Source organism: Eufriesea mexicana, unplaced genomic scaffold (genome assembly GCF_001483705.2).
Source record: "Eufriesea mexicana isolate 0111107269 unplaced genomic scaffold, ASM148370v2 scaffold2551, whole genome shotgun sequence".
Classification (NCBI taxonomy): Eukaryota; Metazoa; Arthropoda; class Insecta; order Hymenoptera; family Apidae; genus Eufriesea; species Eufriesea mexicana.
The window spans coordinates 447,679-470,393 of record NW_016910623.1 but is presented as its reverse complement, the minus strand read 5'-3'; the positions used below and the strand labels follow the sequence as shown (position 1 = coordinate 470,393).

Below are 22,715 nucleotides of genomic sequence, written 5' to 3'. Positions count from 1 at the left end.
CATTCAACCGTGGGAAATAATTAGATTCATCCGTAGTAAGTCATAATTAAGCATTTGGTCAGTTAAATGTTCTACTTTCCTCGACTATAATTACCCGAATTTGTTCGTTCATTTCTTCGAATGTTTAGATATACGATCATCGGTTTATTTATATCCTCTGCACGTTCTATTTTCTAACATTCTCCTAACGGTTGTTCGCAAAATAACAGGCCTGTTGGGAAATCGCGAGTTCGTCGGTAGAAATTGCACAGACTCTCGGCTTGAATGATTATTATTACTATCAATTCGTACGAGACTGTTAGGTGATACAGGTTGCTTCACAAACGATGATAAAAATTTCTGTAATTCTGCAGTTCAGGCAATTCTGAAACATTGAAATAAATATCGTAAATTATAGAAAATCTTGTAAACATAAAGGATAATATTTAAGAGAATATATATTTCTTTTTAATTCGAGTGTAGATTAATTAAAAAGTCATGACAGAAAATGTCAGAACCGAAAAGCAAGAGAGATCTAGAAAATTCCGCGAAATAGGCGCCTTCTCGATCCAAAATTAAAATCTGACTCATTTTCTCAGAATTAAATGCTAATGAGATATTCCTCGGATCCTCTACCCGTAAAATGTCCATATATTATATTGTATTTACGGTGAAAGATTCACGAGAAATTCTCGAACACAGGCTACAGATTGCGCTCATAAATCTCACGACACCATGTTTCCATCACGCTCAGGAGCCTTTTAATTCAAAAAACTACAAACTCTTCACCAACAACTCCAGGATTATTTTTAGCCGGGGAATGTTGCACAGCTGAGCATATTCGCACAAAGGAACATTGTCTCTATTGCTAAGTAACATCCAAATTTTTTAACGAGAATTAAAGAATGACACCGTAAAATATTCACTCTTGATCAAGGCTAAATGTTTTGCAACAAAAATTTATACAAACATCCCAATAGACTCACTAACAATCTTTTTACACTAAATAGACTGACTCTTCTAATTTGCATTAATTAAACACAAAGTAACGAGTAGCAAGATCTCGAGCAAGGAAAAACGACATCGCGAACTAAGGAACGAGAACAAGCTGAACGTGCCAGATGCAGACGAAAGCCAAACTCGATTATTGCTCGAGTTGCAATGGGAACCTATAAATAGTGACATCCAACACAGTGTCGGAGATGTTATCGAACCGAAAAAGTCTGACGAACATAAAATCGTGCTTCTAACGCTTATGGAACAGATGGAATTTTCTGAACATCGATACGCAGGGATTAAGCTTGTTTTGAAAAAGAAAATATGGATCAGCGGATCGTAGAGATGCAACTGATGTGAATAAAATGCATCTCGATCGGTATTGTGTACTCGTTAATGGAGATTTCGAGAGAAAGAAATCCTGGACGGTTGGAAAATAATCCACGGAGATGCAGAGTCTCCAACTGGCTTTAGAAATGAAGGCAAAAGCAGCGAAATCTGACGTTCCAGTGGCAGATATACCTCGTAACACGAAAATATAGGACGCTCTTAAGCAGAATCGAAACTGACTAAAAAGAATAAAATTTGGCGCGTTAATTTAGTAACAGTGGTTAAGAAATGACAATAATATTTAATTAGGTATAAGTAGCTTGTCGACGGGTTGAAACGACAAAGTAGGAGAATCATCTGTGAAGGAACGTTATATTCTCGAGAGGGAGGTATTTAGCACAGGAGAAGAATCTCTCTCACTGCCTATAACGTCGCATTACTATTTTAATAGTATGAGCTGGAAGTATGTAATGCGCAATACCTGCATAATAATGAGTGACCGTCACTTTATTACGTGACTTAATAATAATCTCGTGTTTCGAGATAAAGAAATCTTGTTCTACGACTGAAAAGCTTCACAGCATTCCACCATTTTGCATTCAATCAATTTTACATAATAATCTAACTGGTCGTTGTTAATAAATAATTGTATCTCAAAGGCAGGAACACGCAGCTGTTTATTTGAAGCCTAGAAACAAGAAACAGTGATACAGCAAAACTGTAGTGTAGAGAATTGTACGTGCACAGCAGAACGATTTAAAACTTTAAGTTACCTTGAGAAAATTAAATTAACACAAAAGAACAGTGAAGAAAATAGGAGAATTAGCGGTAGATTCGATATTGAGGCAATTGGAATATAAATCTTTTTAAGCTCTCGTGTTAGATGACCACAAGGACACGAATAGAAGATAGTATACATAAGCATAGCGTGTACTGGTACTTGGACATACACGCATGTTCAATAACGTTAGCTGAAGAATTATGTGGCGATTGCAGCAATAAGCACGTCTTCATTGTTCATCTATGAGAAACAGGAGACATTGTCTTCATATAATAAGTCAAAGTTAGTGAGCTGAGACCATTACATTATGTCGAATTAATTACCTTAATCATCGATTAACAAAATTTCCCATCATTTATTATCAGTCAACTTATCTGCCTCTGTTTCTATCTCTTCGTATAATTTATTTCCAGTAGCCATTCGGATATAGCGTTCAATCGTAAGGTCTAATCAAATGAAAGACAGACTACTGAAACTCTGACTAACAAAATCTCATGCTTCGAAAGCACTCGTTTCGAAATTTATACCAGATCAAGCGAGTGAACACGCAGTGGAGAAACCAAAATCTGAAAAAGCAAGTAGATGCACGCGAAGATAATGCTACGTAAGTATGAAAACGCCAGTTGGTTACATAGTTGTACGTATGTTTGCAATTGAATGGTCCCTTGGTATCGTGTAATTTGCATTCTTAATATGTGCACTTCGTCAATTATGCGCGTGCGATAGTGCTTGTACAGTATTAAGGGAACAGTCGAAAGTGTTGCGCAATAACTATAATTCCCTTTCTCTGCATATTTGCTGAACTTATATTTCTTTCTTGCACTGCTTCTTTGGCGTCTTCCTTGACTCTAGAAAATAATTATAGTAAGAAATTAACGAAACGGTGGAAAAAATGATTTTGAAAATAACAACTAGAAAGGGTAAATTTAAATTGGGTTTAGTATTTTTGCTAGAAACTTCTCGTGAAGTGGAGAGAAGTGAGAAGTTAAAGAAGAAGGCAGTGTGTTCTGGTAGACGGGCAAAAACAAATAGTCGGATAAAAGCATTGCAGAGAAGGAGAAAGAAATGTGAAGAGGGTGTGATGAGAAGGGGTGGAACACACTCCTACACGTTGGCCCCATCTGAATCATCACTGCACGCGAATGGCTTCATTCATACGCGAATTTAAAGTACGTTCACGTGAAGCGGGATTACGATCTATGCCCTTCGCCGATCAATCATTCTTTACGGCCGACTCCTCTCCCCGTTTGAACTTCCTTCTACCAATATACGGTGATAAATTGAAATTACTTACACAGATTTTGAACGTTGGAGTACGAGAACACTGATATTCTGGTATTTAATTAATACAGAAATAAAAGTAGGCAGATAAGGAACCGAGAAATCGAGAAACCTATAAAACTAGACAACTTGAAAACTTAGAAACGCAGGAAGGTACCAAGAAAAGAAAAATTGGCAACCTAAGGAAATTTAAATTAATAATACGGGAAACCCAGCAAGCTAGGAAAATTAATGCAGTCTTTGGAAACCTAGAAACCAAGAAAGTCATCTCAAACATTTATTTACCTGAATTATTATCCATTCCAGAAATTTGTACATCACCAACACTACATGAAAATTTTAATTCTCAAAAAGTCGAATTTTCTGACATCCACAATATCTAGTTCATTTTTGAAAAAATCGAGTCGAATTGATACAAGTGTTAAAGTGTAAAAGTGAATTGATTTCTGATAAAGAACTAGGAAATTCTTGGACATATCGCAATGTCTTTTTTTAGAATAGCTGATCGCCTAATAGCCAGGTATGCACATGAGGTGTGGTGGAAAATGGTGTTCGACCAGGTATACGGTCAAAATGATCGACCACAGCGGTGTGGCTTGTTTAATGGCACCTACGAAAAGGAAAGTGTTCACCCACGCATCCCATCTGATGGACGTTACGACGGCAGGTTACAAGCACCGGTCTCGTGTTCCTTGCTAATTAAACGTGAACGGATGTACAACATAAAACGCGGCAGATAAGCCGAGATAATCTTGCGAAATCGCGATTTCAACTGACATAAAGCTGGTGCACCTGTTTTATTTGACTATTTAACTTATTATAAATTTGATCACTATGTAGCCTATTTTCTGTTACAGAAAGCTGAGCGTGAGAAATTGATTGTAATCGAGAGAAATTGGGTCTTCATTCAGGGAGATGAAATTAAAGAATTAGCGCACTTAATAAAGATATAGGATGTTAGAAAATTAAAAAATGTAGCGAGGTACAGGCAAATGAAGAAATTATAATACGAAGAAAATTCATGTAAAAATAAAAAACTAAGAAATTTACAAAATTAATGAAACAATTAGGAAAGTTCATTTGAAACTAATTCTACTAAATAACTCCTACCGTTGTTTAATTATAATTAATGATTTTGTTATAACTGTTTGACCTTGTTTCAAAGTTCAGTTGAAATTTAATTTTCTCATAGAATAAACTTAATTAATATTCGTTTCATCAACGTAGTTTAATCATCCATATCATTGGCAATTATAATAATCGACCGTAATTAATTTTGCTATTAATAGAAGCAATCGTATTTTTAGCAACTCCTTTTACATATAGTCATTGTAATTAGTCGCGCAGACAAGTCAGAACAGTGACTAATCGAAAGCTCCTCTTCTAGTTTGCGGTTTTCTGACGCTGCTTCACGAGTATATCAGTGTTCCCCATAAAGGGTATAGTTCTATTTGCTTGGCAACTTACGACGAACAGTTTCCAGAGGAGCATAATATGTACCAGATGTTTACCGTTCGGCTTGGCCACTGTGCAAATACCGAGCTCCTTCATCCAACTTCCAGATAACATATAGCGTGCTTATCCATAGAAATTTATACCATTAACTATCTTCTCAGAGATACTAGAAAATTCAAAGAAATATGCAGAAACAAAGTGAAATAGTACTTCAACTGTTATAGAACTACTGACTAATTATCACAAACTTTTCCAGCAATTTTTTTTTTTAAAAACGTACCATCATTTGCAAAAATATTATTCCCAATGTTCAACTTATTTTTTCATTAAAAAATTCGAATCTTTTTGATAGTATGATCAATAAGTTATCATCTTTTATTATTTATCACGTATATTCTTCAATTTTTGACAGAAATATATTAAATGATAAGAAACGAAACACTAAGGAGTAAATTCTGGTTTACCTAGCTTTAAGAAATTCGTCCCTGAAGGGATGAAATTGCTAGAAGGTAAATGGAGAAACAGATACCAGGCGAATCGTCAATGCCAATACGCGGACAGATTCGAGGAATGTGAAGGGAAATCAATATAGCTCAAACTTCTCCGACTCAGTGACACAGAATATCAGTTCTATCGGTTTACATGGAAAATGGCTAACAAGTGCAAGCAAAAATGAGGAAATAAAATAAAATAGAACAATTAATGATAAAAAATCCGATTCAAGGATTTTAATATTTTTGCACATGCTTTTTATAACAATCCTGTAAATAGGTTGTATTACTGAAAATATCTGAACTTCTGGCAGACACTGTGAAATGATATACACGTATAATACTAACCGCAAAGGGTTAAACTTCAGAATTCTTCATCGGTGGAGAATGCCATAATGCATTTAGTTAGAAGAAAAGGATGAAAGGAACAAAGCTGGACGTAACAATTGTAACTTCTAAAAGTTCCTCGAGAAGGATGATCGAGATCGCACAATCGTGCACAATGAATTCAGCTCGTGCATTAATCGTATAACCAGAATCGTCGGTAATAACGTAGTGGGTGGATATGAGGCTAATGTTCCAACTATATACGGCGCTGTGTGTCTTGCAAGTGCACTCTAAACAGATGGTTCTCAACCTGTACATTTATAAAATATATTAATTATAGTCATTTTAAAAAGTGAAAAAAATATAAAGAATATTTCGAGTAATTTTTTCGTATTGAAAGATTAACATACCGTATAAAAAGAAATGTTAGAGGTATAAATGGGTGGATCTAATGGGTTACATGACGGAGTGAATAACAAGAAGATAGGTCAGCTACGTGGCAACGATTATCGGGGATCTGAAAAATTAGGCCACGTTTTGTTCGATCGCGTATAAAAAGCTCGAATGATTGTCGAGTTCATCCAATTTTATATCGGAACTGATTTTCGTTCTTTTCATTCCTTATTCACTTTAAAGAACCGTCGTAAAATAATTAAGTCCATGCAAATTCAGAAAGTCGTTCTTGTAGTTTTGCCCAAGAAATATGTATATATCTTTATCGAATATGAATGTCCATAACATAATCCTAAATTGTTTCTTCAACGTGACAAGTTGCACGAAATCAGCGTAACGATGTCTAACGAGAAATACATAAAATAAAACCTAAGATATAAGATGAAGAATCAAATTTCATTCATATCAAACTTGAAATTACCTCTAATGCTTCAACTAAGTTCTCAGTAGCCTCTCAATTTCAAAAAGGAATATCTAATTCTAACACCTGCAGCAGCAGGTCTAGCAACACAATTATCCGTGAATTTCTTCCAAATCAGCAAATTCACTTTAATTATCATATCAACCAAAGTTCTAATGACTTATCGAGTACATCTTCAACGGTATCGCTATTTTAGGACAGAATACAGAATTCTAATACCTGCAACCATAAAAGAAGTATCATTAAACAAAGGATTTTAATCATTCCCAACTTTCTACCGAACATTCGATTCGTGTTAATCACCGTGTCGGTTAAATTTCATCTAGATCCGGTTTGGTCGGGCCGAGGAGAGGCGCATTGAAAACCGCTGCACACGGCCGAAGGCGGCAGCGTTGCAGCTCGCAGGCGGCGCGCGCGAGTAGAGAGAGCTACTACTACCGAGTAGTGTGTAAAAGGCGAGGTTCATTCATGCGCCGCCGGCCGAGTAAGGTGGGGTGGCTATTGATCGTCGAGCGTATATCGCGTACACCGGTGCATTGCACCCGTTCGCCTCGTCCTAGAAATTTTTACCCCAAACTCTTCCGTACCGCCTCTCCACTCCGCGCATACCCGATATCATCGCTTCGTTCGTCCTTTCGCCGATTTTCAACCGGATCCTCGTCTACGCCAATTCCTACTACCTTTTGGGACCGAATAATCAGCCCTATTCGGCTGGGGATCGATAAACTTCCCGGGGGACTCTTTCGAGGCTTTCCAGTACTTCGAAGAGGGTTGATTTTTACGTGGTGTGCGATAAGGATGATAACGAGAGTTTTTGGTGTAGCTGCTGATGATTACTGTTTAGGAAAGATAAAAGTTTGCTTCCAGTGTCTATCTTGACGAGCAGGTCTATCATTTTGCAGCTAATTATCTGTAATAAACGATACTTCAGTCTCAAATCCACCAATACTTAGTACATTTTTATAAATTAATACAATATTCAGTACATTTTTAGAAAAACCTAAGCAACTGATAAAGTGGAAAAAGATATTGTTTTATTTAACTGATTAAAAGAGTATACTATCTAAATTTGGTATAATTTAAGCAGCAGTGAAGGTAACCTTATACCTTTTACTAAATAGGTAATTCAGGCGATAATCCAATCCTCGAGTCATTAAATAGTTTATAGGACACAGTGTCAATTCACATAGCGTAGCATCCAATCGCTTCGAGCAATAAAATGTAACATTATCCATGGTTTCGAGTATGTTTCGCTTAAAAACCAAACAGAGGGACAAATTAAAATAATATCAATTCCCAAAGGGGTGAGAATTTCCTGGGGTCGTAAAACTATTTCACCCCGATCTGAATTTTTCCTCAGTGGAGGATCGAGACGGCCTAATCGCCTTTTTCGCTTCGCATCCACTCTCTTCTCCCTTTCTCTCACCCTTTACTCCCTTTCCACTTCCAACTTCCGCTGCACGCGCCTGCAGTTTTTTGCAATCCCCTGGCCGGCATTACGCGCCGAAACTGCGAGCAGGTCAGTTTTTTCATCGCTCGATCGCCGGGTGTACCTGTGTGTGTGTGAACGTGTATGAGTGTAAAAGTAAGTACAGAGAGGGAGAAAAAAGGAACAAGAAGAAAATGGAAAAAGAGGAACGGAAAAAAAGAGAGAGAAAAGAGGTTCCACCCTCAAAAGTTTCCCACCCTGGCTTCTCTCTAGCCCTTTCTGCACTAGACAGGACGAAACTTTCCGCAGTATTACAAATGAAACGGTCTTTGTGTCGCGTTGCCGCAGCTTCGAGATCGCTCCAAGCATGCTTGGCAGCGAACCCTTTCTTCCGGACAACGTTCCACCAGGATCGTTCCAAATAATGCCGGAATATTCTGGTGAAACTGCCGTTGATTTATGGAGAAACGTGCCGATGGTAATTCAATCCCGTTCAAGATTGTTTAGGGTGAAGATTCGATTAACCCTTTGTTCGTAATTGTTCCTTTAACAGCTATTGATTGGATCTTTATTCCACTTGTTGGATTTCAGTTGAAGAAGATCATAGCTTAAATAGGAAGAAGATATTCGAGAATGACTATTTCCTATTGGATTAGCTAACGTGGTTCACGTCTAGTGCAAAGAGTCAAGGATTGTGACTGTAACTCTATTTCTTTACAAATAGCTAATTTTATTGTTTAGGAAATGATTTATGTTATTTACCATGCAGATGATATTTCTGAAATTGTATTTTTGGATAATTCTATAGCCCTTGGATATCTCCTTTTTCTTTATACTTCGGTTACCATGCTATGATCCTCACAGATTGGATTTAACGAAAAGGAGTCATTCGAGTGTCTCGGGCCAGTTTAGAAACTTGGAGTGAAAACATCTGTAAGGAAATCGCGAAAAGGCAGAAGCAGAAATCACGTAACACAAGCCGCTCGAGTAACTCTGCCCTTCGTACTCCAATTGCTCTGAGGCAGCCTGTAATCCGGCACACATTACATCACGATATCCACACCCAATCTCCATATGCGTGGAACGTAATGCTTCGTCAATAAATGCACAATGTTTCTCATAGCGTAACGTGTATATCGTCGAAGATGTTGACTCTACCTGAAATAGTAACTCAAATTATTACTTGTTAAGAAATTGGCTCTTCGATTATTTCTATTTAATCAGTTTCCTATCGCAAAACGACGCCTACCCAAAATAAAACCTCCCAAAACAGAACAAAAGATCGACGAGTTATTCTTGAAACATTAATAAGTGTTCCATATATTTTTACAAAACAGCAACAGAGCAAAGAATTTAGGCTTAAAGCCAATTAAGGAAGGTCTCAAATGCATGCAAATCAATTAGCAAACAGATGTTTCACGAGGTTGCAGATGGAGATGTTCGATTTTCTTTTGCTAATCAACTCAAGGCGACGAAGTCGAAGAATTCGAATTGTTAGCTACCACTTAACAACCTGGCACTCAACACCTTTCAATCCGTCGATGGGAAAGAAGAAGGGAAACCTATGAGGTTGATGCAAGTTTCCAATCATTATATTGACCGTCCCCATTTAAGTCATTTGATGGATACGAAGGATAAATTGTTCCTTATTGTTACAGATAAAAGAGAATATCTAGAATTTAGGCTCCTTTATCTTGAATACAATATCCCATAACGATAATAAAATAATAACTTCACGTACTGAAATACATCAGATTTATAACATAATTTACTTTTGAAGAATCTTATTTCCAAAAGGAAAAAATTGAAAACATTACCTCGCAATATCTCATAACGCAAGGAAGAAGAGGAGATGTAAGATATTAAAAATTCAATTTAATTCAATCGGTCTGATTCACATTAAGAGCCTGAATTAACTGAAATTGGTATTAAAATCGTCTGTCTAGAGTGATCTGAATTGAAGTGACGAGCAGTAAGAGGCACAAGCATTTACAAATACCATCGACTCAGTTGGTACTTCTAATATTAAGAAAACTCTGTCGTTATTCCCCGATGAATTTGACAGATATGATTACATTGTACAGTCATTTTATGCTGGGATATTTTCAGAAATTAATTTCATTGTCTAGTGGGATATGTAATACGCCCTAGTATTGTCCATCAAATTTGTGGATTAAAAAATAAAATACAATCAACGTAAAATACAGTTTCCAATTATGAAATAGGTAACTCTAGGACAGAAGCCAATTATAATAAAGAAAAGGAATGATTAAAAATGTACATTTTCGAGATATTCTACGACTTTGGTTGCTTCTATGTTTCTAGGTATGTATGTTTCGATGCCATTTGCTGTGCAGGATGAAAGAATCGATAATCTGTTCGAACGTGCACTCGATACAAGCACGTCGAGGCAGTAACACGAAATTAATGACGAGACGAGTCAGTGGCCGCAGCTGCAAGCACACACGAGGAACGATTTCCTACCACGAGACGAGAGTTCCGTGCTTTTACGTACGCCGTTCAAAAATTAAATGAAACTTCAGCCCACCTTGAGACTAACTCAGATTTCCTTCTGAACGAAATAATTCATCTGCCTATCAATCTCCTAGCCAATTTCCTTCATCTTCTGCCTTTCCATCCTTCCTTATTTCATCCTTCATCCTTATTTATAAAAGTTAATTCAAGAAAGAAATTAAATGCTAAAATATAAACTAATAGGTACCTACAATATCCTTACTATAGTTAAAGTAAGGAAAATGGAAGAAATCTAATAACACTCATATAAAAGTTATAATACGAATAAATCGATACAATCGATACAATAATTCCTAATTATTTAAATAATCATATTTAATCTCATCACACCGTGAGTACATCAGACCGTTTCGATAAATCGCAGTAATCGAAATTAATCCATGGTCACCAGTTTTCCACCAACGTCATCGTTAATTTATCGATGCCGTTTCGCTGTTTCATTGCTAATCGCAATTAATTACAAACCCTGAGAGGCCTCGCTAAACTATGACTCGTTAGTTACGAGATTTCATTATGATCACCAGTAACCCTATTACTCTTCGGTCCATCCACGCACACGTCCGCAAACGCTAGTTTAATGTCGTTCGTAATCGAAGTCACTTCTTTCCAACCGCCCCTTCTTCCGCCTTTTTTTCTCACGAATTTACTTGTAAATGAGAATAGTTAATGAAACTATAACGAAACTGGGTCGTCAGTTCGTCTCTCTCTCTCCAGCTGCCATTTATTATCCGTTCTCGTTTCATTTTTACCCTTTGTCTCTGGAATACGTGCCATTGGGTCGCACAGGAAACGAAATCCTACCGTAAAAAAATGCGAAGGAGTTTTCCGAGGTCTCGGTAACACCGAAACGGCGCATACACATAAAATACGATCACCATAAACTCATCCAGGAATCTCTGCACTTCTCGTGTCTTTTTATCAATTAGAAAAATATCTTTCGCTTCGATTCAAGATTGAAGTTTCCTTGAGAAAAAAACTAGCGAATGGTCCAATTTCCTTGTTATTTCAGTCCACGTGCTTTTAAAACACCTATAGATTTAAAACCATGACATTAATTTTATGAAAACATAAAAATAAAAGGGAAAAACGTTTAATTTACATGTGCGTCAATACTGACAAATAAACGATGATCGTTCGTCGTGTGCAAGAAATCGTAGAGAATATGCGATAAAAATCCAATAGAATTTCATTAAAAAATATGCAAGATAAAATTGCATTTTTACACGCGGAATTTTCAAGTAATATTCAACTTGTAGAAGAATGAATTGCTCCTTATTTATTAGTGTAGTGTTACACAATTTCCAATTGTGCCATTTATTAGAGACACCCCGTATAACATGCCGGCGCGTACATAAAAGCCAATCGGGCAACGGATGGATCGATATGGCTGTCGGTTTCTCTCCCTTATTCCATGGATATATCGATGCTCCACATTATGTTTCTTCCCTTTACGTATACTGCATTCTCGTGTATACTTTTCATATCTTACGATGACTTTCAGACCATGAAAAGAAAAGAAAAAGACGATCGAGATTAAAAAGGTGTGCTCTTTGCCAAATACTCGTTTCTTTCCAGAAATTGTTCATTATCCTTAAAGAAAATCAAAAACGAACCTTGCAAATCATCTTGATTCGAATTTTATATTTAAAATTATTCAGGTTTTCTGAAATAACGAACTAAATATAAATTGACATAAGGCTGAACCAACTATGGTACAATTTCTCGATATTAGGGTAGTCGATGACGCGAAGACATATGAGTAATCTATTATGAGTCAGACGTCATGTAAAAGTTCTGATGAATAATACCCTAGGCGATAATTCCCAAAAATCAATACTTGAACAAAAATATACGAATCATTATTAGTTTAAGATTAACCGAGTTTTCGGAATATTTAACTAGATTATGATCCTTCGGAAACTTAATGAATTAAGAATTGAAATATCGCAAAATCTGTACGATTAATATAAACCGAAAATTTTTGCGTGCCCTACATATTTAATATTTCCCATGCGATGTCGTTGCCTCAATAAGCATTTATCGAGATACAGTAAAGAGAAAAATCGGTGATAAGAAATTTTTATATATAATTATCATCGTTTTCTGTGGCAAGCGCCTGAGAAGTGCCATTTCCTCGTTCACTCATCATTTTATATCCATTCCTTTGTTCCAGAAATATACATAGATTTCAATCCCTTATGTTTCTTACACGATTAACATCGAAGTGACTCCTGCTTGCTAGATGTTATATGCACAGAGTACCTATGACAAACGTATCGTTATCGCAATGGAAAGAACAGAGTACATTGTGAAATGTAAATGGCATGCAACGAACAAAGGCTAAATAGAACGATAAAGCCAGTGTATTTTCGAAGCTGGTCCTGGCAAGATAAGACGCTGTCGAAGCCAGTACAGCTTATAGATTTTCATTGGATCCTGCCAAACTCCGCAGAAAGTTGTCACGTTCCATCCGCAGCGAAAGCTCGATAAATAATTGCCAAGACATTTTTTCTGGAGGAATGCCTCAAAAAATTTCTTCTATTTATCCTATATTCGGAATAATTATAAAGATGAATATATGGTAATAAAAATGCTTTTCGAAACTATACCGTGATAACTTATTTCCTATTACCGGTTCTCTGTAGTGTGCATTTAAAGGAAAGCTAGCATGGCAAAATTTTTATCAATAAATTCATTCCACAGATATAGGGAAGATTTCACGAGAGAAATAGGTGAATAAGACGCTGTGTTACGAGCACCTATGTACACCACCTACGAGTTTGCATCGAGATCTATGTGCATTTCCGGCGGTTTACCGTTATGTGCATATATCGCTAGGAATTGGACCACAAAGTAGATAATATTGCTCCTCCAGACTGTGCGTCACGTTTCACCTCCCAGCGCATAGAAATCATCTTCCTTGACGAATTTTACAATGAAAAAAATCTCATCTACAGTCTCTTCGTTATACCTACAAAAAGCAATACATTATAAGAGACAAAAATCAGAAAAAAATCACGACTACAAATGATTATTGAAGTTATTGCATCGATGCAATAATCTATTAGAAAATAACAAAGTTACATCATCATTTATAGAAATATCGATTTTTCTTTTTATTCTTTGTGTCTTCACTCTGAGAATATCAATGATTTGAGCTTCTCTCTCCTTCGACCTTCCTTTAAGGTGTGTACAGAAGAATAGATTGTTTCTACACTACGTACACCGGTCAAGGAAATAAGTATTGCAATCGGTAAGTGCATAACATAGCATTGCGTCCTTAATCGGTTTCCAAGAAGCGTGAAATTCCCGCGCGTTGGCCTTTTACTTAAATGACCGACTCCTTCTTCCTTCTCTTACGCATAATTACCAAGTTCTTGCTTTCAAACATCCACCAATACACCGATACATTTTTACATAATAGCAAAAACATTTCCTAATATGCAATTTTTTTAGGCATCACTGCGCTCTTTAGAAAACTTTGTTCCAAGAAATTTTTGCATTTTTCTATCAGAAGAATTTTAGTATTTTTCTTTCTTTTTTTCTCCGGATCTAAATACCATAGTTTCAATGTAAAACAGGGTTAGGAAACGGTACTTTTTGCTACTCTGCATAAATAAAATTATAGCACGTTAACGATTTAATTCGATTTCAGTCGACTTAATTCAACGTCGTTTTTTTCAGCGACCCCAGTCAATATACACAGTCTCGAGGCTCCACGGAAGGGCGAATGGTGCAATTAGGTGCAATAACTGAGAATCATTTTCCTGTGGGAAAAAGAACCAATGATACGAGATACAAAGAACAAGCCGGACAATTTGTAGATTCAACGGATGTTATGCGACATAATCGTTTTTTATCAGAACAGACTAGCATACCAATAAAATAGTATAATATAAAACATTGAATTAATGAACCAAGAAACAGTTGTACTATGTTACTTTATACAAATAGTAAAAATATTCCTATATGAAATTAAGTGTTCCTTTGATCTCTGAAATATAGTTCACTCTCGGAACACTTGCAAACCAAGAAAAAAAAGTAAGAAACAAAAAATTGTCGCAGTCTACATTTACATAGAAAGAAATTATAGATAATAATAGATATATTATAATTAAAATGAGACAATTATACCTTGAATATTGAATATATCAATATAATATGAATTTCATCTGACGGATAATTTAAACATTCCTACACAAAGCCGTACTTTTCTGGTGGCAATAACAAAAGAAACCTTTTGATACACCGATATATGTCACACACAACGTATACATACACACACACGCACATATATATATATATATATATATATATGATGATGATGATGATGATGATTTATATATATAACACGCGCGCGCGCACACACACACACACACACACACGCGCGCGCACATACATTCCTCCTCTCCAACGGTCTCTCTCAAAAAGTGGGACATTAAGATAACGTGTCGGTTAAAACGTTTCTACCGTAATCATTACGTAAACGCTTCGGCAATTACACATCCATAGTCAACCACATACGCATAATTAGAAAAATACCGGTGGTATTCTAACAAATGCCACAAAGTCAATCTTTCCTCCACTATAGTAAATAATAGTATTAATGTGCCATCATGCAATATGTTAAAAAAAAAAGTTTCATTTATGTTCTCTTTAAGTGCTGTCCTATGACTCCATGATAAACGTTTAAAATGGGTAAACGTTTAAAATCCTAGTTGGTAGAGCGGATAATTTTTCTAACCAACTTGCACGATAAAAAGGAACCATTTGGCAACTTTATCATTAGGCAAATATTGATCTCTACTTGGCTGTTAATCGAACGAGTTAACGCGTGCTGAATAACACGATCTAACATCGAAATTGTCTCTTCTTCAACATTATTCGCTGAAAATAAACAATACAAGTGATATACTACGATTGGAATTGTAATTTTATTCGGTAATATACTTGAACTATCATAAAGGATTATATACAAACGTTATTACATATATTCACCCACGTGCAATTACTATTTGCTATCTTTTATGACATCATTAAATTCTTCGTTATCTAGGTTGAGCAATAGGACGAAGAAATGGGAACGGGCAATAAAAGCTTGTATACACATTCTGTTGGAATCGAGAAATTTGAACAATCACATGATACAAGTTACAATAAAATCAATAATATCGATGTCGTTGCGAGTAGCAAAAATTATCTTTTCTAAAATAAGACAAAAAAGTTAATTAATATTAAATAAAATAAAATATCAAATAAAAGAAGTACGGTTAATTTGCCTATAGTAGAAAATCCAGAGTTATACAGCAACATATTTTCTTCTAAAACTCAAAAAATTAATTATTGTCAACTGTGACGGAGAAACTGCAACAAATAACTTCTATATCTTAACAGAACTACATCTTTCATATTTATCAAATCTTCGATAGCTATCTTTGCAATTATGTTCAACATTCCTCGTATTGATATAGCACGATTTTTCTTATTCTGCTCACAAAACACATTGGCACGCTGTGATCGTGTTTTCCGGCACACCTTGTATATGCTACGGAATAAATAAGTCGTCATCAGCACCTAACAATTCGTAGATCAAACGTAGCAACTACGACTGACGCTACATTAGTCGTATAATTCCCCTTCGAAATAATTAAAACGTACAAAATTAAGTCGATTTACATTATTAAATAAGAGGGATATATGTATATGAGAAAAAAAAATCAAAACATACCTGGGGGATATTGGCGTCCAGTTGACGATTGAGCAAGTCCCGTTCCTTTTCGACCTCCTGGAGACGTTCTTCCGTTTCCTGCAGTCGTTCCTGACTTTCGCGCAACGACTCCGCCAACTTGTCCCTCTCATCGAATATCGAGACCATCAGCTGCTCGAAGTTCACATCTTTGCCAGAGTATTGTGAACTCCGCTGGCTGATGTTGTTGTCCTCCGCGATAGTCGGCATCACATCACACATCATATTCCACATTTTGCGTATTCTACTACTCTTTCACACTGGAACTTCACTTCAAATAAACACGTAAATGAGAAACGGACAAACACGCGCGCCGGTTATATGTATGTGTATATGTATATATATACATATATCCACATACATATATATATATGTACCTTTAGTCCGTTGTAAACTTTTCAAATAGTCATTTTCCTAGTTGATTTTCTCACTCGAGTATGTTTCCTTTATCTCTGTTTGTCTCTGATTTATTCGTTTTGAAACTAGACTTTTATTTTTTCCTTTCCTTTTTCCACAGGGTACCGCCGAATCTATCAACATCCACGCGAAAGAATCGCGGCAATATTTCTCTTCAAATGGTGTACTGTTTAACTGAAATATATATTACAATCGTAAAGGCTACCTTTTCCTTTGTATTCTTCACTCGATGAAGGATGGAGATCGTTCTCTTTTTATTCTTATTTAACTAGGACCTACCGGCAAAATCATCACGCGAATAATCTCTGAATAGTTTCAAGTTCAACTTCACTTGCTCGACCACGAGACTTCTCACCGTCATTGAAACTCATGTCTCGTTTTCACCGTCGGACGATACATTCTTAGCGACTGAATATTGTTTACAGAAGGGAATCAATCGATGTGTCGTCGTGGAGCTACACACACGCAGTGTAGATAAAGTCGTAAGCAGCGAGAATATTTCTCTTAAAAAAAATCGATCGTTCACAATAGGAGGAAGATGTAATATCGAACTCACGATTGATTTCACCATAAATACGAATGCATATAATTATTAGTTTGTGGAATCAGTTTTGACAGATTGCAAAAAGGATCTTTGGACACACTGTGCGTTGCGCACACTTGGATTCCTCATACGTTGAGCATACACGCGTACCCCTCTATTTCCATCTCACTTCTTTCCAAAGACGTGAACTGATTTTCTATTGAACCTCGACATGGAACTGACACCTACGGTGCACAGTCAACTCTCTCCTGGAGCCGGGCAGACGAGTCTGACAACCGTGGAATATCCGTGAATAGTACAAAAATGATCACTGGACAAACCACCGTTTACTTCCCACTTTAATGTCATTCAAACACAGTTTCACCTTATCTACTGAACGTATATATCACTACTGTATTATGAACAGAAGAAACTTTATTGCAGGGAAGAGAAATATATTGAGGAGAGTTTGGGACACCGCTTAATTTCCTTCGTTGACTATTTCACGATTTATCATCACCATCCGAGACTCGGCTGACGGAACGATTTCGATCGAACGTACGAGTAGTGCGCGAGGCGCGAGTCAGCGTACAACAATCGGCATTTCGATGGCATTATCGCGGAGAAGCCGAATACTGACACACCTACAATTCGTTCCTACCGCCCAGCCTCTACGCTACTCCATTTCCGATACCGGCAGCCATTTTGCGCCGTGACGTCAGCCTTCGTCCCCGAAGGTACACCCGACTCCGCCCGAATGTCGTACGACTTTCTTTAGCCGCATTTGCAAGTCGCGACAAGATCGATGATTACCTGTGGCGCCATTGCAATTGCAAAGTTTTATCAAAAAAGCGCGGTATATTTGAACTTCCATAATTCTAAACATATCTATAATTTATATTAAACCAATGCCACTGTATTTATTGTAAGAAGCTGTATGTTCCATTTAATATCTAAAACAATAAAAATCGATTAACTTAAGAAATTTATAAATATTAATTTGAAACAATCTGTAAAATATAATAAATATCGAAATGAAATGGACATTGAAATAAATTTGTTTTTTCCTTTAACATTTAAACTCAATGTTATAATAAATAAAGAAATATAAGCACATAAAAAAGGTTGTCATATATTAAGGTTTAACTGTCAGCAAACCTTGAAATCTGTAGAAACATTTACTTTTAATTTTAAAACAGAATTAATTGTTACTTAACGTGATGATTTTGATTACCACAAAAGGGAGGGAAAAAATCAGGGAGACTCAACTTTCCGAAAGATGGAGACTGCGCTACAGCGTGGGATGCTGGATGATCAATACCGACTACCGTGTCGAATGCTGGACCAAGTTATACAGTCAAGAGAGATAGAGGCGAACATCATGAAAACAGTGACGCACACTTGTACGCCAGGAGCTACGGGTATGTAGTTCTAGTTCGAATTTAAAATATTCTTTAAAAAAGTAAGGTTTATATCATCAAATAAAATTTTTCAAAAATTTCTATTCTCTTTATCCAAAACAAAAACCTATCAGAATCTATCAGAAGTATTTCAATTTCTTAAATACTATTACTTCATTAATTTCTAAACAGTAAAGTAATCTCTTTTTGATTATCAGTAGTGAATACTTTTTTTTTTTAATATCTCTCCAAAATAAAACACTTGCCTAACTGTATTTTGGGGAAAATTATTTAATTGAATGTTGTTATTTCTTGAATTACACTATTTTTTCAAGTTTTAGATCTACCTGGAGGTGATTCAATCGAAGATATCGCTGAATCGGTGGATGCAAGGAAGAGGAAAGAGACCTCGGATATTATAGATGGCCACTTTTTATCTTGGGTATTCGGCTCGGCACTAATTGTCATCTTGAGCGTCAGTTTCTACGCTTTTTATAATCTTTACCATGCAGTTTTAAAGAAATTCCCATCGCATCATACGGAATTATAAAAAACGGTAATTTTTATTTTAAGCTATTTTAATCTCTTTTAATATTTGTTAACATCGGGAAAATCATTTTAATTGCCGTAATAATTTACAGGACAAAAATGAAAAAATCATACTGGTTCGCCTTGAATGTATTTGTTTACATTCAATAGACAGTGAAAAGAAATGCCCAAAGATCTCGAACTTCTAACACGATTCTTGAGAAGTATATTGGATAGTAGTTGCTATCCCATGGAACGTCATAATAAAATGTTTGGAGTAGAAGAACAAGTTAGAAAGAATTAGAAGAATGAAAAAAATGACAAGAAGGTTTCTTCTATGTGCACTTAACAAGCTCAATGAACATTTATAACATCTTTTCTGATCGAAAAATTAGGGTAAAGGTCCCGATTATCAATACATAAAGAATAATTTTTTTTTTAAACATATGTTCTGATCTGATAGTTACATGAATACTAATTTCTTTTCTTATTCCATATTATTTAGTTCTTCGGTTATTTAATAAAGGAAATTGCAAAATGATAAACATTTAAATTGCATGTGAAATTAATGAAAAATAAAATCAATGTAAATGTCACAATTACTGATACTTTAGAAACCTACTTGCACCAGTTGTCATGACCGAGAAACCAAAAAATCCTAAATATTGCGACCCATACACCGATAGAAAAGCAATATCTAGGTATGTTACTTTATGTTTCAAGTTTTCAATATATATATTTTTTTCAATTAATATACATTTGAAATTTTTAGTATCATATTTTTTTTATTTAAAGTACTCATAAAAATAAAAAATTCGAAATTAACTTATTTATTATAAAATTAAAGCATTTATATTACTAAATAACAAAAACAAAATATTTTTATTATATTAATAAAAGCTCCACATATTTTTTTAACATTTTTAAATGCTATTTATCAATTATAATATTACAATAATATTATTAAACTCACAATATAATCTAACTCACAATAAATTATTAAAATATATAGATTCTAGTAAACAAACATTACATTAGATATCTATTGTAACTATTGGTTTTCAGAAGTTTGTAGCTTATGTATTTTTAATGCTTTATCATTTATCCTATTTATATTGTTAATTGGAACGGGCTACAACACGTAGATTTACTTTTACATTAACTTCAAATCCCGATAATACTATACAAGTACATAGAAACATCTTTTGTAGTGGATTAAAATTAACTATTTAAAAGTTATAATTGTTTATACAAATCCTATTCCTTAGCTAAACGAAATTCACTTCCAAGACATGTCTTGTATTTTTTAATAATTTCTTCAATCCTAATAATAAATTAATTGAGTACTTTAATTTTTTCATTCTATTAATATCAAATATTATATTAAATTTTTTTTAATTTACATAGAAATACATAAAAGCGACGATATTCTGAACTTTTCGATAATCGAGACCTTTACATTACCCTTTCTATGTTCAATAGAATTTTTCAAAGAACTGTATTATCTCGCAGAAAATCCAGTTATTAAAGAACTACCACATTATGTGTTGAAAAAGAATCAAGTGCCTTAAAACATCTCTCTACGTTATTCATTGTGGTGCATTCGTAGGAACTTGTAATTCTGTGGTTATGAAGAATGAGGCACTTAAAATGAAAAATATGAATAATTCTTTTCAATTCTGAGATGAAAAAAGATATCTTGAATAAAAACAGTATTCAAAATAACCTTTTCATTTTTATTCTTATTTTGGTAAACTACATATCCAAATTATTTATTTCTATATATATATCGTATTGAATGCAATTCTATATTATGCAGTATTTAATATATTCTAATATATATAATATATATAAAAAATATTCATTTTAAAATGTATATTTCTCTTCAATGCAAGAAATTATAATTTGTATTTATAATCGAAATTTGTTCATTGCAAAATTTAATTCTTTTTTTTGCAATGTTAATTTCTAACATACGATTAAACTCAAAAGAAATTGGCATGTCATTTGTTCACTCAAAGGTATATATTATCAATATTAGATAAAAATTACAACTCACTCGGAAATAAACGATTTTCTCAATCCACTCGATACTACATCGATTTTCGGTAAAGCAGTATTTGAAACTTCTTAATGATTCATTCTGATTTTTTCTCTTTAATGCGAAAAGCAGCACTAAAAAAATTTAATTAAAAATAATTATTATATGTATCTACAAGAAAATAATAAAATTTCTCACAATAAAATAAAATGACTCACACGAGGATGTCTTAATTTCTCGATACCCGAAGCTGCAAACATTAAAAAATAACAATTAAAGTAATAAAAATTAATTTTTAAACAAAATGAAAAATTGTACGATAACATACAAAATAACGTTTTTTTATTTTCTAACTCCTTGGAAAAATTATTCAGCATTTTTTGATAATCTTCTTGTTGCTACAATTATTTTATGAGTTGTTATTTCTATTATTTCGAATACGTTTGCTAATTTTTATGAAATAAAGGCATTACCTTTAATACTTCACTCCTAAGAGATTCTCGTCGAAATGATAAATTCGAAATTTGATTTTGCAATGTTTTTACCTAGCGAATATAAATTTAATTGCATAAAACTAAGTACTATGCGTATATATATATATATTTTACTCTAACCTCATCCTCAGTTTTTCGAATGTCTTTTTTTAATTCAATCATCAATGGGCGATATCGATCTCGACAAAACAATGTTTTATTTTCTAAATCGGTCAATACCTTCTCTGTATTTTTTATTTCACATTGCGAATTTTGTAACTGTGTATATAACATATTTGATTATATTTTTTAAAGAAAAAGACTTAGTCACGAACAATAACAAATTAATTTCTCACCACGTGCACTTTCTCTGTAAGTTTCTCAGTTAATACTTCCAATTTGTCATCTACGCTATCGCGACTCTGAAATAAACAATTGTCAGCGTTTTTGAAAGTAAAAATTAAGAGTTAAGAAAAATCTAAAAATGTCATCAAGAAAAAAGTACAGTACAATACAATCTATTAATATTCGTTCTTTAATAATGAATTTTAATTAAAAAGAACTGTTTTTAACTGACTTCAATTAGAAATTCCACTTCCAAGTTTATATTTTGGGGTAAAATCTAAGAAACAAGATTTATATTACAGAAATAGAATATATAAATTCTTGAAATATGACAAGAGAAAATTGTATTAATAAACTTACACATTTTCTCAATTCCTCTGTTCGAGCATTATACTTTATCAGAAATAATATTATTAATTAACATAAAATATTGTCAATTACATTAAGGAAAAAGAATTCTTACCATAACCAGAAGAAAAGTGACAACGCAATAAATTATAAAAATAAAAATACATATTATTTTAAAAGTGCAAACTGCGAATAATATAAACCACATTATGAACAATTTTGTATTAATACTCTATCTAATGAAAATAGTTAGCGAAAGCATACGAATAATAACCAAAAACTCTTAAATTTATGATAAAATTCATATTCATAAAAGCCGAAGATCTAACGTCATTTCCATTTTGAACGACTTCTTTATCGAAAAGGTTTGAGAATCGAAACATGTATCGAAATTTAAATATATCGACTTATCGATT

At 34.3% G+C, this 22,715-nt stretch overlaps 3 protein-coding genes across 10 annotated transcripts in view; 1 reads left to right on the top strand and 2 right to left on the bottom strand.

Annotated features, from left to right (window-relative positions):
- Liprin-alpha (PTPRF interacting protein alpha) overlaps positions 1-17,854 on the bottom strand; it is a 32,339-nt gene extending 14,485 nt beyond the window's left edge. For 4 of the 8 annotated variants that reach the window (XM_017903881.1, XM_017903880.1, XM_017903882.1 and 1 more), the window contains exons 1-3: positions 16,921-17,854; positions 16,602-16,815; positions 16,207-16,495 (exon numbers count right to left, since the gene is read on the bottom strand). In XM_017903881.1, coding sequence (XP_017759370.1) covers positions 16,207-16,458 — 252 coding nt within the window. In that variant the 5' untranslated portion in view covers positions 16,459-16,495; positions 16,602-16,815; positions 16,921-17,854. Of the gene's footprint in view, positions 1-5,661; positions 5,835-16,206; positions 16,528-16,601; positions 16,816-16,920 lie in introns of those variants that run through there. The other 4 variants (XM_017903877.1, XM_017903876.1, XM_017903878.1 and 1 more) reach the window with 4 other exon arrangements.
- A 589-nt stretch (positions 17,855-18,443) lies between these two features.
- On the top strand, positions 18,444-19,283 carry LOC108550198 (uncharacterized). Its single transcript, XM_017903864.1, has 3 exons — positions 18,444-18,585; positions 18,900-19,120; positions 19,206-19,283. Exons 1-2 carry the CDS (start codon positions 18,444-18,446, stop codon positions 19,112-19,114), a joined length of 357 nt encoding a protein of 118 aa, XP_017759353.1. The 3' UTR covers positions 19,115-19,120; positions 19,206-19,283.
- A 2,044-nt stretch (positions 19,284-21,327) lies between these two features.
- On the bottom strand, positions 21,328-22,507 carry LOC108550146 (uncharacterized). Its single transcript, XM_017903807.1, has 8 exons — positions 22,415-22,507; positions 22,312-22,344; positions 22,184-22,228; positions 21,963-22,028; positions 21,748-21,885; positions 21,607-21,678; positions 21,462-21,531; positions 21,328-21,383 (listed from the first exon to the last, which is right to left on the bottom strand). The coding sequence occupies exons 1-8, from the start codon at positions 22,505-22,507 to the stop codon at positions 21,328-21,330; spliced, it is 573 nt and encodes a 190-aa protein (XP_017759296.1).
- Between the last annotated feature and the right edge of the window lie 208 nt (positions 22,508-22,715).

Coding starts and splice junctions, on each gene's coding strand:
- LOC108550198 (XM_017903864.1), top strand. CDS start 18,444: ATGGAGACTGCGCTACAGCGTGGGATGCTGGATGATCAATACCGACTA. Junction 18,586..18,899: donor TTGTACGCCAGGAGCTACGG/GTATGTAGTTCT, acceptor TATTTTTTCAAG/TTTTAGATCTACCTGGAGGT.
- LOC108550146 (XM_017903807.1), bottom strand. CDS start 22,507: ATGTGGTTTATATTATTCGCAGTTTGCACTTTTAAAATAATATGTATT. Junction 22,029..22,183: donor AAGTGGAATTTCTAATTGAA/GTCAGTTAAAAA, acceptor TGTTTATTTCAG/AGTCGCGATAGCGTAGATGA. Junction 21,532..21,606: donor TTAGGAGTGAAGTATTAAAG/GTAATGCCTTTA, acceptor AAATAATTGTAG/CAACAAGAAGATTATCAAAA.